This window comes from Callithrix jacchus, chromosome 16 (genome assembly GCF_049354715.1).
Source record: "Callithrix jacchus isolate 240 chromosome 16, calJac240_pri, whole genome shotgun sequence".
Classification (NCBI taxonomy): domain Eukaryota; kingdom Metazoa; phylum Chordata; class Mammalia; order Primates; family Cebidae; genus Callithrix; species Callithrix jacchus.
This window is the reverse complement of record NC_133517.1, coordinates 61,763,173-61,778,435: the sequence shown is the minus strand read 5'-3', so window position 1 is coordinate 61,778,435 and position 15,263 is coordinate 61,763,173. Positions and strand designations below refer to the sequence as shown.

Below are 15,263 nucleotides of genomic sequence, written 5' to 3'. Positions count from 1 at the left end.
GGCATGGAACTTCATCTGTTACTTACATGTCTTGTTTTAATACAAATGACAACAGCAAGACTTAATATACATGATGAAACTGAGGCTCAGAGAAGTAAATGACTAATCTCAAATGGGAACCCGGGCTTTTAAAGCTCATGGTCTTTGCACTATAAGCTCTGATTATATATTAATATGATAGATGACAAGCATTTATTCTTTGGTCATTTATCCAACCAGTGTTTATTGATGTTCATTTTATGCTAGGCATTGTGCTTGATGCTTGGAATACAAAGATTATTAAGACAGAGACTCTATCCTTGAAAAACTTACTGGCTAGAAAGAAACAAATATAAATATTTAAAAACAATATAATTTTCTAATCATTGTGAGAGGTCTGAGGAGATTCACTGTTTTCATAAGAAGACAATAATATATTAATTCTGGTTGAGAATACTGTGAACATTTTCCTGAGAAAGTGAAGGGTAAGTAGTAGTCATCAGATGACAAACAGGGAAGAGCATTTCACAAAGGAAGGCAGCAAGTCACAGGGGCATCAAACAGTAAGTTTTGTGTGGCAACTAGACATAGCTTTGTAGGCTGGAACACATGACACACAGGAGCTTTGGGGAGAGAGAGGTAGGGCAAGAGGAGCGATAGCATATTTCCCCCACAAGGAGCTGAGACAGTGCCATTGAAGAGTTACATGTAAAGGTATGATGTGTTTATACTTGAATTGAGAGAAATTAATTAGATGATAGTGTGGAGGCTGGATACACAGATGGTAAACCCAGAGGCAGAGACTAATTAAGATACTGATATGTTATAAATTATAAGCCCTTTAAATATCAGGAAAGACTCACTAAAAGAAACGTCTTTTGTTTCAGCTAACCACCTTCTATGAAGTGATCTTTTCAGTGCTGCAACTTGTCTTACCTGAAGGAATACAGAGAATTGTATGAGAAGTGCTCACACGGGCAAATGCAGGAGCCACTGCTAAATACCCTCAGTGTTCATTTAGTCCTCATAACATGTAAAATAAACTTATTTTTTAAAGAAGAAAACAGTGGCTTGCACAGTTGGATAACTTGCTTAAGACTGTACAATTTGCACAAAGGAGACAAATTTTGAACTGAGGTCTATGAGCATATATTAGTATCTCTTCCACTACAGTGCCCTGAGCTTGCACTAAATAGCTACTCTTCTGTAAATTGAAAGGAGGCAGCTATTTATGATACAGGGTGAAGAAATGATTTTATGCACCATATTAGTTTACTAGGGCTGCCATAATAAAACACTCCAGTCTTCTTGAATCCCCTCTTCTGGGCTTGCAGATGGCTACCATCTCTCCATGTCCTCACATGTTCTTTTCCCTGTGCACTCACATTTTTGGTGTCTCTTTTTGTATCTAAATTTTCATTCTTTGAATGACACAAGTCAGATTGGATTAGAACCCACTCTAAAGACCTCATTTCAATTCAAATCAGCTCTTTAAAGGCATTGTCTCCAAATAGAGTCACAGTCTGAGGTACTGCGTTAAGGTTTCAATATATGAGTTTGAGATGGCCAGGGGTACAATTCAGCACATAAAATGCACACACTCTAACACCGGTTTGAGCCCAACACTGCATGTCTCAGATCTAGGAACCTGGCGTGAACCAGTGAGGACAGCGGATTTTCAGATCATCCCCAGTACGAATAGTAGATATTAACAAGGCAAGCATCGTGGCCGTCATCCTAGTATTTACTGTGTGCGTGGCATTATCTCATCCACTTGACATAAATTGTCTCCCCTCTCTGCATCCGCTTCAGTGTTGCTAAATTCAAGTTTAAAAATATCATTCCCAAACTTAGAGAGGTGAAGTTCCTCATCAAACTCACGAGACCAAGCAGTGGTATAAAGAAATCACCTCGGTGCCAAAGCATTCCTTTTTGTACTCTCTCCATTGTCTCTCAGCTCTCCTTTTGTCATGGTTTTGATTACAGTTGCTGGGACTAATTCCTGTTTCTGTTTCCCATATACAGTATTCAAATATCTAATACTTTGTGATGCTTTAAAATCTCCTAGGAATTATGCTTCAATATAAACTAGAAGTTTTGCCTCATCAAATCTGGACTACCTTAAACAAACAGGGAATTTAATTTATATTAAATATACATATTAAAGTTGTAGGCTAAGACTAGTGAAATTAAGAAATTTGTTTTTCCAATTTACATTAGATCCTTTTAGTGAATAGCATTTACTGCCACTGCTATCAAGGAGCACCAGTCTTGATATGCACCAGTAGGCAGTTCCATGTGGCACTTGATGTCTAATCTAACATGTCTTGATTTTGAGAATTCAGGTTCCATAAGATTCCTTTTATATGTAAATAGTCTCTCAGTTCAGAATTTGCAAGTACGTGCCATGCTGTAGTTATAGTTCAGTATTAGTGCAGAATTCTTTACTTGGCCTCCTTTTAGAGTGCAAAGCTGTTCTGCAAATGTTCTTTGGCATTTTGTGCGGTAGGAGAGAGCACAGATCAGAGGTAAAAGCTGCACAGTCCCCCATGGCAGCCACTAGACGTGGAGCTGTGGACCCTTGACCCATGGCTAGTCCAGATTGAGATGTGCTAGAAGTGTAAAACTCACACCACATTCCAGAAACTTCCTATGAAAAAAAGAATGTTAAAAAATTATTAAAATTAGTTTCACCTACTTTTTACTTTTTTTACATGTGGCTACTGGAAAGCTCTCTATTACAGTGTCTTCTCATAGACAGCACTTAGTTAAATGATTCTCGCTGTGTCTGTCTCTGGTACATACTCAACTTAGGTATAAGCAAGACAGCAAGACACAAGCTGCAGAGAAACAACTGGAAAGCAGCGCCTCGTATTCCTGCTTTTTAAATGCCTATTTCAATGTTTTGTATGTTATTTAAAATACAAGTTAGTAATATTATAGTATACTTAAGCACAAGTTCAAAAACATTTTTATTTATGCTGACGCATTATCAAAAACAGAGGGCAGTGCCACAGTTGTTAAGAGGTTGACAGATCTATGGTCAGACGCCAGCTTGACCATTTACTGGCTCTGTGATTTGGAGTGAGTTATCGAATGTCTCTAAGCCTCTGTTTATAAAATGCGTAACTGTTTTTACTTGTGCGAAAAGTGTAAAAAGATTCTCATTCAGAAGGCTGGCCTGAAGGCTGAAGGAGACAGAAAAGCACGTCATCTTTGTAAACTGTGTGGAGGGAGGCCTGTTGGCCACTCTGCTTTCTCTGCTTGAGGACTGAATGAGATGGTTTGCGTAAGGGAGGTAGCACAGTGTGAACGCAGCGTGAACCCGAGTTCCTGCCCTCCTCCTACAGCTCTGAATTCCTTCTGCTTGTTGTTTCACACAAGAGTGGCTACGAAGAGCAGGTCCTGGGAAATGTGCAAGAGCTGTGTGAGTGAATGTTTTATAGTGAGAAAGGAAACCTTGTAAAGGGCATCTTCGCCTGTGGATGGTCGGTGTCAGTATTTCCTATGAACTTAGAGCTGGTAAGGTCAACCATATCCCACCTGAAAACAAAACTGAGTAAGTCAGCAAGGTGGCCTGGCTGCCACTGAGTAAGATCTGTGGTGTGGAAGGGCTTCTTTCCATAGTGACTTTTAAACTTCTGAGGGCCTCATTATTGTGACACTGTTGTTACAAAAACAAGTTTCTCTTCTGAGGATTTACAAATTAGGAATTTTTTCTCCCAATTTTCAAATGCCTTGTATTCAAACCAGAGTACAAATGAGAATTCCTATGAAAAATTCAGTATAGTTCATTCAGCCACATTTCCCCATTGATTTTTGTAATGACGTTGATAACGCTAGCATCATAGTATAAAACAAAAGCATTGTCTAAAACTTCACACATTTAGTGAGTAACAAGATTCTGACACAATTACTATGAAGAGAAATATATACTATTCTTTATCATATTGGAATTATTCTAATACACATTGGCTCAAAAATAGTTGTTGATTACTTCCTGTGGATATACAGCTTCCGAATAGCTAGTGTAGTCAATTAAAAAGAATGGGTGATAATGGCCTCAGCCCTCAGAACCCTTTCTCTGCCCTGACATGGCTTGAATCTTCACAGATACCATTTTTGAGTCCTGGAAACCCCTTGTAAATGTGTTTGTATTATTCTAAACTAAGTGGAATTAATTTACATTTGATGTCTTATTCACAGTCCTAATAACTATCATAATATTTTTGCCTGTGTTTCTGAATAAGTATAAATTCTCCAAAGAACTGTTTGGCTCCCATAGTGATCTAAATAAACTAAATAGAACATAAAGGATCTCAAAAAGTGCTAATAAAAATTGAGCATTATAAGCTATCAACAAAAATACTTCTAATACAGTACCATGTAGACATCAACAAAAACAAGAGATATCAATGCAAAGTACCCCATAGACCTGTAAATACATAATTCTCAGGACCCTATGGTAAGTAAGAGACAAAACAAGAACGGAGACAGTGGTGAAAAAGTGAAGCTACAACCCTGTGAAGAAAAAAAATTATTTGGTGATACTTGTTAAAGCACAGTAAGGCAGACCGTTCAGGAGCACTGCAATAGATACATGGCCCACGGCAGTGGGGAAGAGAGACTAGGCTCAGCTCTGCACCTAGCATGGGCAAGTGGGAATTTATAGCCAAGGAGCCGGGTGGGGGTCAGGAGATAGAAAATTACTGAGAGGAAGCATCAGTGGTAGCGGGGATTTTGGCTGAACCGACCCAACAGGATTCTTGCTGAAAGCAGGCCAGACTGATCAGACATCTCCCCTGGGAATGACAGAGAATAAGGAACCTGATCAGATACTGAGGGTGATCAGATATCATGGGTGGCAGGTTCTTGCTAAACTGACTCAGCAAAGTTGTTTCCTAAAACTGGAGTTTACAAGGAACTGCACTGATGGGCCTAGGAGAAGGATCAGGAGGCTGATTAAAGTTGAGCAAAGCGCAGAATCTTTGTCAACGCTGACAGAAAAGGGAAGGAACAGCCCAAGACTGAGTGTCAGCATGTGTAAGTGTTGCTGTTGATTGTAGTTATTATGTATTGACTATCTGCTGTGGTGTATCAGACACACACACACACTCCTTCTCACTTTAACTTTAGCCTTAAAAGGTGGATATTATCCTCAATTTATTATTCAAAAAACTGAGACTCAGAGAGGTTAAATAAGGGGTCTGAGTGACACACTTAATGACACTATTGATTTCAAAGTCCATTTTCATTCCATTATACTAGTGTTTTTCAAAGAGTGGTACAGATATCATTGTGAGATATCATCAATGTCTCACAATGTGATTTCAGATGCTACATGGACAAACTATGTAAAAAATTGTTAATGATTATAACATTATTGGAAGAGTGTGATTAGCATATCAAAAACATGATTTTGTGATCGTTGCTCTAATTCACTTATGGCAGATTTCTTTGAAGTAAAAGAAATTAACATGGAGAGTTAGTATGGAGTCACGAACAGGATAGGAGTGTATGTAGATGGCAAATACACTGCATGTCCTGAGAGCTGTCCCTGAGTGGCTGGGGTTTGGGGGATGCTGCACTGAGCATTTGTAACACCAGTCAGTGGACAACCTGTAACACTGCTCGTACTGAAAGTTTGATCAGATGAGTCTGAGGACCAACACTGAGCTGAGCTGCTCACTAAGTTACAGTGTCCTACCAAATTTGGTGCCCTGGTTATATTGAAAATAAGTTTTGTATCTTCATCAGGAATTTCTTTAAAATTAAACTAATACAAAAGAAAGGAAATTTTTTTCAAGATTCATTTGTTTAACAAAGTGTTTGAAGGAATGAAATAGCTATCGAGTACTTACCAAGTGTGAGTTACTATGTATCTAGGTGCTCTCATACATATTGTGTCATTTAATTCCTAAGAACTTCTGTAGGATTGTTGCTCCTTAATTTTACAAAAGGAGTTAACACTCACAGAATTTGAGCTTGAGCAGAGTCACATAGCTAAGGAATATCAGTTAATCCTCATACTCTGTTTTCCTAGAGATCAAGCTTATGTTCTTTTGCTTACCTCAAAAGCAACTAGTAAGGGGAAAAAATAGGTTGCTATAAATGTAGAGCAGATCACAAATGGAATCTTCATGCGTGATCTCCACAAGTGTATGGCAACACGGTAGCAGGGCAAAGGCATGCTAGTGGCAATAAATCAATTGCCATTGCCACTTTACTCTTTAATGTTCTTGAGAATGCATGAGATTTATCACTGAGGAATTGTAGAATAATGGTAGTAAATGAAAACAAAGTCCACCAGGGAGATGTACTACATCATTTGGATTTAGCACTGCCATCTGCTTAATAGCATTGAGAGGACTGCAGTAGTACTTATGATCAGCCATTCATAGCAATGACAGATGCTGTGGAGAGAGAACATACCAGAGAAGCAGGTTCCCTACTAAAATGTAGATTATGTTACAGGGTATCTAAAAAGTGCTTGTGTTGATGATCAAACCAACAATTTTAAATCTTCACTATAGAATTCTAAGTCTGTAAGATAAAGACCTGCTCTAAAGTCTTACCATGTTTTATTCATCATGTTTCATACATTCTTAAAATGTATTTACTGATTTTTAAAAAAAATTTTCCTACAAATCTTGCATATATAGTCTCTTTTTAGTGGAAGAGAATAATAACTTGTGTATAATTTCTGACTTTTAAAATGAGGTAGCATGATTTTTAGTTAAAAAAAAAAAAAGACAGTGGCTATAAATTCATAAAGCTTGGATGTGAATGTCAGCTCTACCTACATCCTTAGCTCTGTGATGTTGACCAGGTTGCTTTTTCTTCAAGTCTTTTCTCATCTGTAAAGTGATGACTAATATTTGACTTACAACATTGTAATTGAGATAGCAGATGTAATATACGTAATAGTTGTTCAATAAATTTGTTATAGTAGGCGCTTACTGTTGTAAGCATTTTACAGTGTTTTTAGATACATTTATGTATTTAATTATTATTATTATTATTTTTTAAGACAGTCTCTCACTCTGTCACCCACGCCAGAATACAGTGGCTCAATCTTGGCTTACTGCAACCTCCACCTCCTAGGTTCAAGCGATTCTCCTGCCTCAGCCTCCCAAGTAACTGGGACTACATACAAGCGTGTGCCACCCAGCCCAGCTATTTTTTGTATTTTTAGTAGAGACAGGGCTTCGTCATGTTGGCTAGGCTGATCTCAAACTCCTGACCTCAAGTGATCTGCCCACCTCAGCCTCCCATCTGCCCATGCCAGCCTCTAGGATTACTGGCGTAAGCCACCACACTCAGCTGTAGCTACTATTATTATACCATTTTGTAGATGAGGAAATTGTGGCACAGAGATGATAGAAGTTCCCTGAACTCATGGAGACTGAGTGCTGGAGCTGGCATGTGAACCCAGGCAGTCTAGGCACTCTGCTATAACACTTCTCTATGTAACTGTTGTTGGTATGAGTTTAGGTACTATATCCAGAAACTATTAACAGTCTTTTCTGATAACATCTCCAGTCATTAAAATCCCAACAAATAATCTAAATAAAATTATGCATGCCACTTTGATATCTTACTTGTGCAATAAGAAGTTGTTACAGGCTCATTTAACTTAGATTGTTTAGAGCCCTAAAATCTGTTAGAAGCAGATTTGACGACAGACTTAAGGATAGAGCTCAAAGTTACTTGTTGAAGGTTGACTTATAATGGAGAATGTTGGTGCCTGAATTTCTCAGAATCGATTCATACCTCGTTGTTAAGCTCATAACTTTAGAAACTGAAATAATATTTAGACGTGGTGTAGATTATATTTTTCCCTTGTATTTGTCATCGTGAAGGGATATGTTCCTTTTGGAAGGTAGTTTTTATTAGTGTGCATTGAGAGCCTTAAAATTGTTTGTAACTTATGATTCAATATTTTTACAGTAAATGCCTCAACTTACAATATAACAGTGAGTGTCTGACAGCATGAATACATTTAAGAGCTCTTTAATTAAAAAGAGTAAGCAATTTCTGGCCTAGAAAAAGAGGGGTAGATGATAAATTCAGTTTCTCACTTACCCTGTTGGATAGATAGTGATATAATTAATTTAAATGGCAGTGAGATTTAGGAAAAAGTTAATAAACTTAGTTTGGGATGTGTTGAAATTAGGTTGTCCATAGAATTATATTAATTACATTAAATAATTGATATAAAAATAGTTTACTTACTAATAAGCCATTATATAAATAGTAATTATTTTTCTCTCCCAGTTTTTCTCAGTAATTACAAAATGTATTAATATGATTATATTTTACCCCAATTTTAGTAAGTAACTGAGCTGTAGTTGTGTTGTATTTTTTTTGTATTATATTTTGTTGGTATCCTAAAGTATGTGTACATGGTTAATCTCCCAGAAATTAGATTAAGACAGTCAATTCCACATGTATATTAAACAAGATAGAGCAAAAATATTATATACTTAGGAGTCAGGTCAACCTGACTCTTCCACTTAGCAGCTATGTATGTGATCTTTCACTAGCTCTCAGTTTTCTTATCTACAAAACAAAGTAAGTGAGGGAATATACTTACACAGTTTAGCATAGAACCTGGCACATGGCACTTGGAATTTTTTAGTGTGTTTTTTATTTTATGTATCTGTCACTTCTGGGCATTTTTCTGGTGCTCAGTAAGTAGTACTGACTGTTGTGGGATGATCATTGGAACCTTCCTTATCACCAGGTGATAGATTGCTTCCAGCTCACCTCATATCTGATCCTGTTCTGTACAGAGTATCACAAACCTCACTTGGACACACTGCAAGTGTAAAGGCAGAAATAGTTGCTTTTTTGTTAGTTGTTTCTTACTCTGATGGCTTTTTGTTTAATGGTCTGTAAAGGACCAAAAAGTAGACATACACATTAGAAAGTAGGGAAATAATCATTAAAACATCCATATATTTCCTTTGTCCGCCATTTATAAGGACTGCTGTACCACATGAAAATGAATTTATGTTGTTTATAAGTTTATAAAATTTAATCCAATTGCAACATTTTTAAAACGATTTATAAAAAGTATTGGATTTAGTCTTAGATGTTGCTACATTTTGGAGACATTGGAAGTAAAATATAGGTGTACAGCCCAATAAGACCTCTTACATAGAGGAAAAAAAACGTATGTGGATCAACTTAGCCGGAGTAATATGATTAAAACAGTGTCTCAGTTAAGGCCATATCAAGATGTCGTAAATTAAAGTGTGACCATGGACAAGTTTTTTAACCTGTGCCCTAAGGTCATTTTAATGGGGGTGACAATAATAGTACATGAATGAAGCTGGAAACCATCATTCTCAGCAAACTGACACAGGAACAGAAAACCAAACACTGCATGTTCTCACTCATAAGTGGGTGTTGAACAATGAGAACACACAGACACAGGGAGGGGAACATCACACACCGGGGCCTGTCAGGGGTTGGGGGGCTAGAGGAGGGATAGCAGAGGTTGGGAGGCTAGGGCAGGGATAGCATTAAAAGAAATACCTAATGTAGATGACGGGGTGATAGATGCAGCAAACCAGCATGGCGCTTGTATACCTGTGTAACAAATCTGCATGTTCTGCACATGTACTCCAGAACTTAAAATAAATAGGTAGATCAGTAGATAGATAGTACTTACCTCGTAGGGTTGTCGTAGAGTTAAGTGAAATTGAAAGCCTGTCACACATCATAAATTCTATCAGTAGCTATCATTAAAGTTCTACAATTCTTTATCTAAAACTATGGAAGCTAAATATGTCTTACATTCCAGTTTTTGGAATTTTGGAAAAACAATACAAGTATACATATACATACCATATGTTACTACAGCTTCAGTGGAGTCCTGCTTGTGCTTCTCCAAGATGATTGATTTCCCCTTGGATTCTTTTAAGTTTCGGGTCAGGGAAACTGATTACAGAGGGTGTAAAGCATATGTGGCAACTTGAAAAAGAAGGGGATTTCTTTAGGGAGGTGTGTGGCATTCAGCCTTGGCAGTTTCCAGTCTCACCACATATACCAATATTGCTAGTGCTCACAAGTAATGTTTAAATAGGGTGGATTAAATAATTGATACAAGACTGTTACTTCTATTAGAAGCCATCACTTTAGCAAGCCCCCCCCCCTTTTTTTTTTTTAAATTGAGACAGGGTATTAACCTGTCAACCCAGGCTGGTATACAGTGGTGTGATCTCCACTCTGCATCTTCTCCACTTCCTAGGCTCAAGTGATTCTCCATCCTCAGCCTCCTGAGTAGCTGGGACCACAGGCATGAGACTGCACTGTTGTCACTTTACTCTTTATTGTTCTCAGCTAATTTTTGCATTTTTTTTTAGAGACAGCGTTTTGCCATATTGCCCAAGCTGGACTCAAACTTTTGAATTCAAAGCGATCTGCCCACCTCAGCCTCCCAAAGTGCTGGGATTACGGGTGTGAGCCATAGTGCCTGGTAGCAAGGCCTTTCCTGATCTGGCCCCGATTCTCTCTCTGCCTTATCTTAGGTCACTCACTCGTGTAATGTAACCTGATACTGAGTTTCTCAGTTATGGCTTGCTTATACTTGTCTCAATTACTATTAAAATATGAAGTCTAACTGGGGAGACTACCTTGTCATCAAAATCTTCATGGCTTCTTCAGTTATGCTCACATATATCTTTCAAAGACATTGCGGTTTTTAGAAGTTTCTAAAATGGTGCAAACAGGACAGTTTGCCAGATTGTTTGCAAAAGAGCTACCAGTTGCTTGGATCATTAGTTATAGCATCCAGAACCCTTTGTGATTCTCCTCACCTCACATCCCGTTCTTCCATGTTCTATAAGTACCAAGGTTTCTATGTTTTCACAATGCTCTGTGCTTGCTCTTTCCTCCAGCAGAACCTGCTGGGCTGTTGAGAATCCATCTCCTTTTCATAAACAGTCCCACAGTGGCAGAGACCCTTTTGTACTCATGTTTATATCACCAACACCTAATGCAGTACTCACTAGAAAGGTGATCTATGTGCGTTCTTCTGTTGAATTGATAACATGTCAGTCTGCATCTGTTTTAAACATTTCTTTGTTAGAAACACAGTAAGAAATATGGTACCATTGAAAGTGCAATATGAAAATTGATGTGGTCTTCAACTCTGGCTACACAGAAGAGTCACCTATACAGCCTTAAAAAAGTGAGGGAGTGCCAAGAAAATCATCCGTTATTTTTTAATCTGAATCTTGGTGTAGCTCAGCTGTCTATAAATTCTTTAAACTCTACAGATAATTCTGATAAGCAGCCAAAGGTTGAGAACTATTCTTCTTGAGTAATAAGTACTATATAAATTAGATAATATGTGTAAAGCACTTTGTACAGTGCCTGGCAGATAGTTGCTAAGAAAATACTTGAATGCCTAAAAAATAAATTGTTGGCATTTCTGTAATATCATCCATTCATTGGTTCTGCCAGACAACTATTGAGACCTGCAATGGGCCAAATTGTTCAAAAAATACCTTATTCCAAAGGGAAATTTGAAGGTTTCCATTCAGAACTTGAAATTATGAATTCAAATGAAAGAAAAGTGTAACTTTAAGGATGATAGAGCACATGAGACACACTTAAATCAGAAAGCTTTTGCAGATCTTAAGTCATCCTGTAGCGAAGCCTGGTGTGCCCAGCATAATTTACAGCTGTCACTGTGAGAATTTAAGCTCTACAAGGCAGGAATCTTCCTTTTTTGTTCATCAACACTTCTTAAGCACCTAAGATATTGAGTTGTTGTCTAGTGGATATATTCTAAACCGTTGTCAGTAATAGAGGACCATTCTTCTAGGCAAACCAAAAAGACGTTTTTGTGCAGAAGAGCACCACAAAAACATGTGCAGTGGTCCTATGAAGAGATCCACTTGGTGTGAGCTGCTGGTAACTAGTTTTCCAGTGAGGCTGCAGCCTGCAGTGCCCAGAAGGGAAGGGGCACAAAGTGTCCATAGAAAGATCCACAGAGAACATTTTGTGATGGACCTTAATACCAGGTTCAGGATTCCACAGAGTTTTGTTTGTTTGTTTGTTTGTTTTGGTTTTTATCAGTGAAGGTGCTCCCCATGCTCAAAACCTCCACACTGGTCCAAGTGAATGTCACTTTGCTTGTGGAGCACCCGGAGCCTGGCTGCTGCTTCTTCATCCACTTCACTCCTGAGCTATCATGTCTCCATACTGCAGCCCATGTGGTTTTTCCCGTATAATTACATGCTCTCATAATACCTAGCAGTTTCCCTTCATAACTGAAATTTTATATTGAAGTGATTCTTGGATCAGTATCTGTTTCTTTTTTAAATCTGTTCACTGTCACCTACCCCAGTGCCTACCACAGTGCTGGACCATACATAGCGCTCAATAAATATTTATTGAATAAATGTGGAGAGGGAGAATTTTACTTTACATCAGTAATTTTAAAGCAAAGTAGGTATTCTTATTACAATTTCTTAACTGATTTAAATACAGTACTATAAGTATCATAGTTTAAGTTTTTTTAATGCTACGTATTTAAAGAGTGAGACTGTATAATTTGATATGAAGATTGATGATGTAAGTTAGCGTGCCACCACGTTCCCCAGAAACACTTTTTAAACCGTTTGCTGCTCTAACATTTGTGTCAAAGGAAGATGCTGACAATCCCATAAAAAAAATCAGAAGGGATAATTATTTCACATGCACAAGTATTACAGCTCACAATCAGTGTTTTCTTAAAGAATAATAGATATGGCTTTGAAATCTAAATATCAAATATGTTTGTCAGAATCCCCTCATCAAGATACTTTAGTACAGCAGTTGGAAGAATTGGCTGTAAACAAATGCAAGGTTAACAAGTGATGCGGAGAAACACTGTAACCTGGCTCCTAACATGTTGATAGACCATTTCTAATGGTATTGAAAGAGCCAAGGAATCCAGTACCAAAAAATTCCATGCCTTGACCAACTCAGTGTAGTTGAACATGGGGAATTAAAAACAGAAATTAAAAAAAAAAATAGGCTTAAGGAACCCAACCTTGATCTTGGTCTTTTCCCAAAGTTGTATATTTTTTGAACTTATAACCACATACTTCATTTGTAGTAGCCTTCCTGGCCTGCCTGTCACTTGGTAACTAATATCTGACCTCTTTTCTACTCGCCAGACCTTCCCCAGAACCTCAGTCTATGGTAACAGTTCTCCTTATTACATTTCCCCAGTATTTTTATATCTGGGTTTTCAATGTCAGGTTCCATAAAATTCTAATATGTAGTTTCAATGCTTCATGCAAAGAATTATCATTAAAATTACTGGTGATGTATGTGACGGTAGGTGTAATTGATAGTATTTTATGAGTCATCCTTTGCCAGAAAAAAAAACAAAACAAACCATAAGAAGCTGTTTTCTTGTGTGTGTGTGTTTTTTTTTTTTTTTTTTTTTTTTTGAGACGGAGTTTGGCTCTTGTTGCCCAGGCTGGAGTGCAATGGCGCAATCTTGGCTCACCGCAACCTCCACCTCCTGGGTTCAGGCAATTCTCCTGCCTCAGCCTCCTGAGTAGCTGGGATTACAGGCACGCGCCACCATGCCCAGCTAATTTTTTGTGTTTTTAGTAGAGACGGGGTTTCACCATGTTGACCAGGATGGTCTCGATCTCTTGACCTTGTGATCCACCCGCCTCGGCCTCCCACAGTGCTGGGATTACAGGCGTGAGCCACCGTCTTGTGTTTCTTTATAAGAAATCTTAGTTTTCTTGTTAGTGTTTCTGAGAAGTTAATTGATATTTGAAATTAACCAACTACAGTAAAAATACTGAAGCTTGAGTCAAAAGACATATCTGAATTTGAATCCTTACTGTGTCATGTATTGTGTGACCTTGGGCGAGCCGCACAGTAAACCTTATGAAATCTTATGCTTGACTAAAGTAGAAAAATCCCCTTCAATAAAGACCAGGTAGAAAATGGGTTCCCAATAAAATGGAATTTCAGGGCAACAAAAGTCTAAAAGGCCACAAAAGAGAAATCACACCACTGTCATTTGAACAATGGCGAATTACTTGCATTTGCTGGCATTGTTAATCACTAAATCTGGGTTTTCTTCTGAATTCCACACAGAGCATGTACTACACAACAATTTTATCATAAAGTACTTGCTTTCTACATACATTTTAGGACAAGCTACCACCAGAAATAAGTCAATACAAATACATCAGGACTGAACAATCTCAGTAGTGGGTGAGAAACCTTTTGCAGAATCCTGCCAAACAAAGGAACTGAATAGGCTGTGGGCACAGCAAATGAGGGAGACTGAAGGAATGAAATATTAATCATTCAGACATGGTACTGTATTTTCTGCAAAAGAGAATTAACATTTAGTAAACACTAACGAATTTTATCTGCAGAGGTTAGTGCGCTGGCAAAGTATTCAGATGACGGTGGAGAGCTATGGACAGCAGAAACTAAAAACACCCCAGCCTTGCAGATCTTGAGGCAACGATGGCCTTCACTGGCCACTCCCTTTGCCAGAGATACAGAAAAAACTTGCAGCATGATCACCTGCCTGCTGCACTTCCAGCTCTAAGCAGCAAACTTCAGGGAGTTCCCAGTGGGCAAGGGGAGCAGAGAAGAGAAACATGGTAAATGTAAACCTAAAAGATGGTAAAATGGGATATAGTCCCCATTCAAATCCCAGAGATGTGGGCAAGTCCCCAGAAGTAGTTGTTAAAGGACAAAACTGGCCACACTTCACTTCCCCAAAAACATCATACATAGAAATTTCGGGGATAATTGGAAAAGTAGAGAAATGCTCAATGAAAACTGAGCTCTTCAGGGCTGAGACACATCCTCTGTGATCCAGGCAGCGTTGCCTCTTGCTTTTTAGCAGGGAATGCAGTTGGTCAGTGACAACAAATAGCTTTACGAGCAACTTTTTAAATGTTTCTTATACACCAAAGCCTAGCAGCCCTGTAAGACCTGTGACCGCAGGTTCCAAAGGTTCCAGGGTCTGGCCCTTCCTTCCCAGACACAATGTCAAACATAGAATCTCCTGTCATGTTACATTTTATATTTTGAAATATGGGAGTATATTTTAAATACTCTTAAGGCACTTATTTGTTGCAACATTCCCTGATTTCACATTAGCTTAAAATTCAATCAATCTTTACATTTCCCCACTGAGGTCGCTGCCTCAGCAATAACACCTCCTCCAGCACTCAGTGTCACCTGTATCGGCACAGTGAGCCCCGCAGTCATCCTCTTTGTTTACCAGGTGAACC

General features: G+C 38.3%; 1 protein-coding gene across 21 annotated transcripts in view; it reads left to right on the top strand.

Annotated features, from left to right (window-relative positions):
* The window catches only part of KHDRBS3 (KH RNA binding domain containing, signal transduction associated 3), a 196,766-nt gene that overhangs the window by 151,690 nt on the left and 29,813 nt on the right, over window positions 1–15,263 (top strand). For 2 of the 21 annotated variants that reach the window (XR_013528081.1, XM_078353116.1), the window contains one exon: window positions 867–13,380. The exons of the other annotated variants lie outside the window; for them this stretch is intronic. Coding sequence is in view for 1 of the 2 variants with exons in the window: in XM_078353116.1 (XP_078209242.1) it covers window positions 867–870 (4 nt within the window). In the remaining variant the exon portion in view is untranslated. Of the gene's footprint in view, window positions 1–866; window positions 13,381–15,263 lie in introns of those variants that run through there. 21 annotated transcript variants of the gene reach the window in all.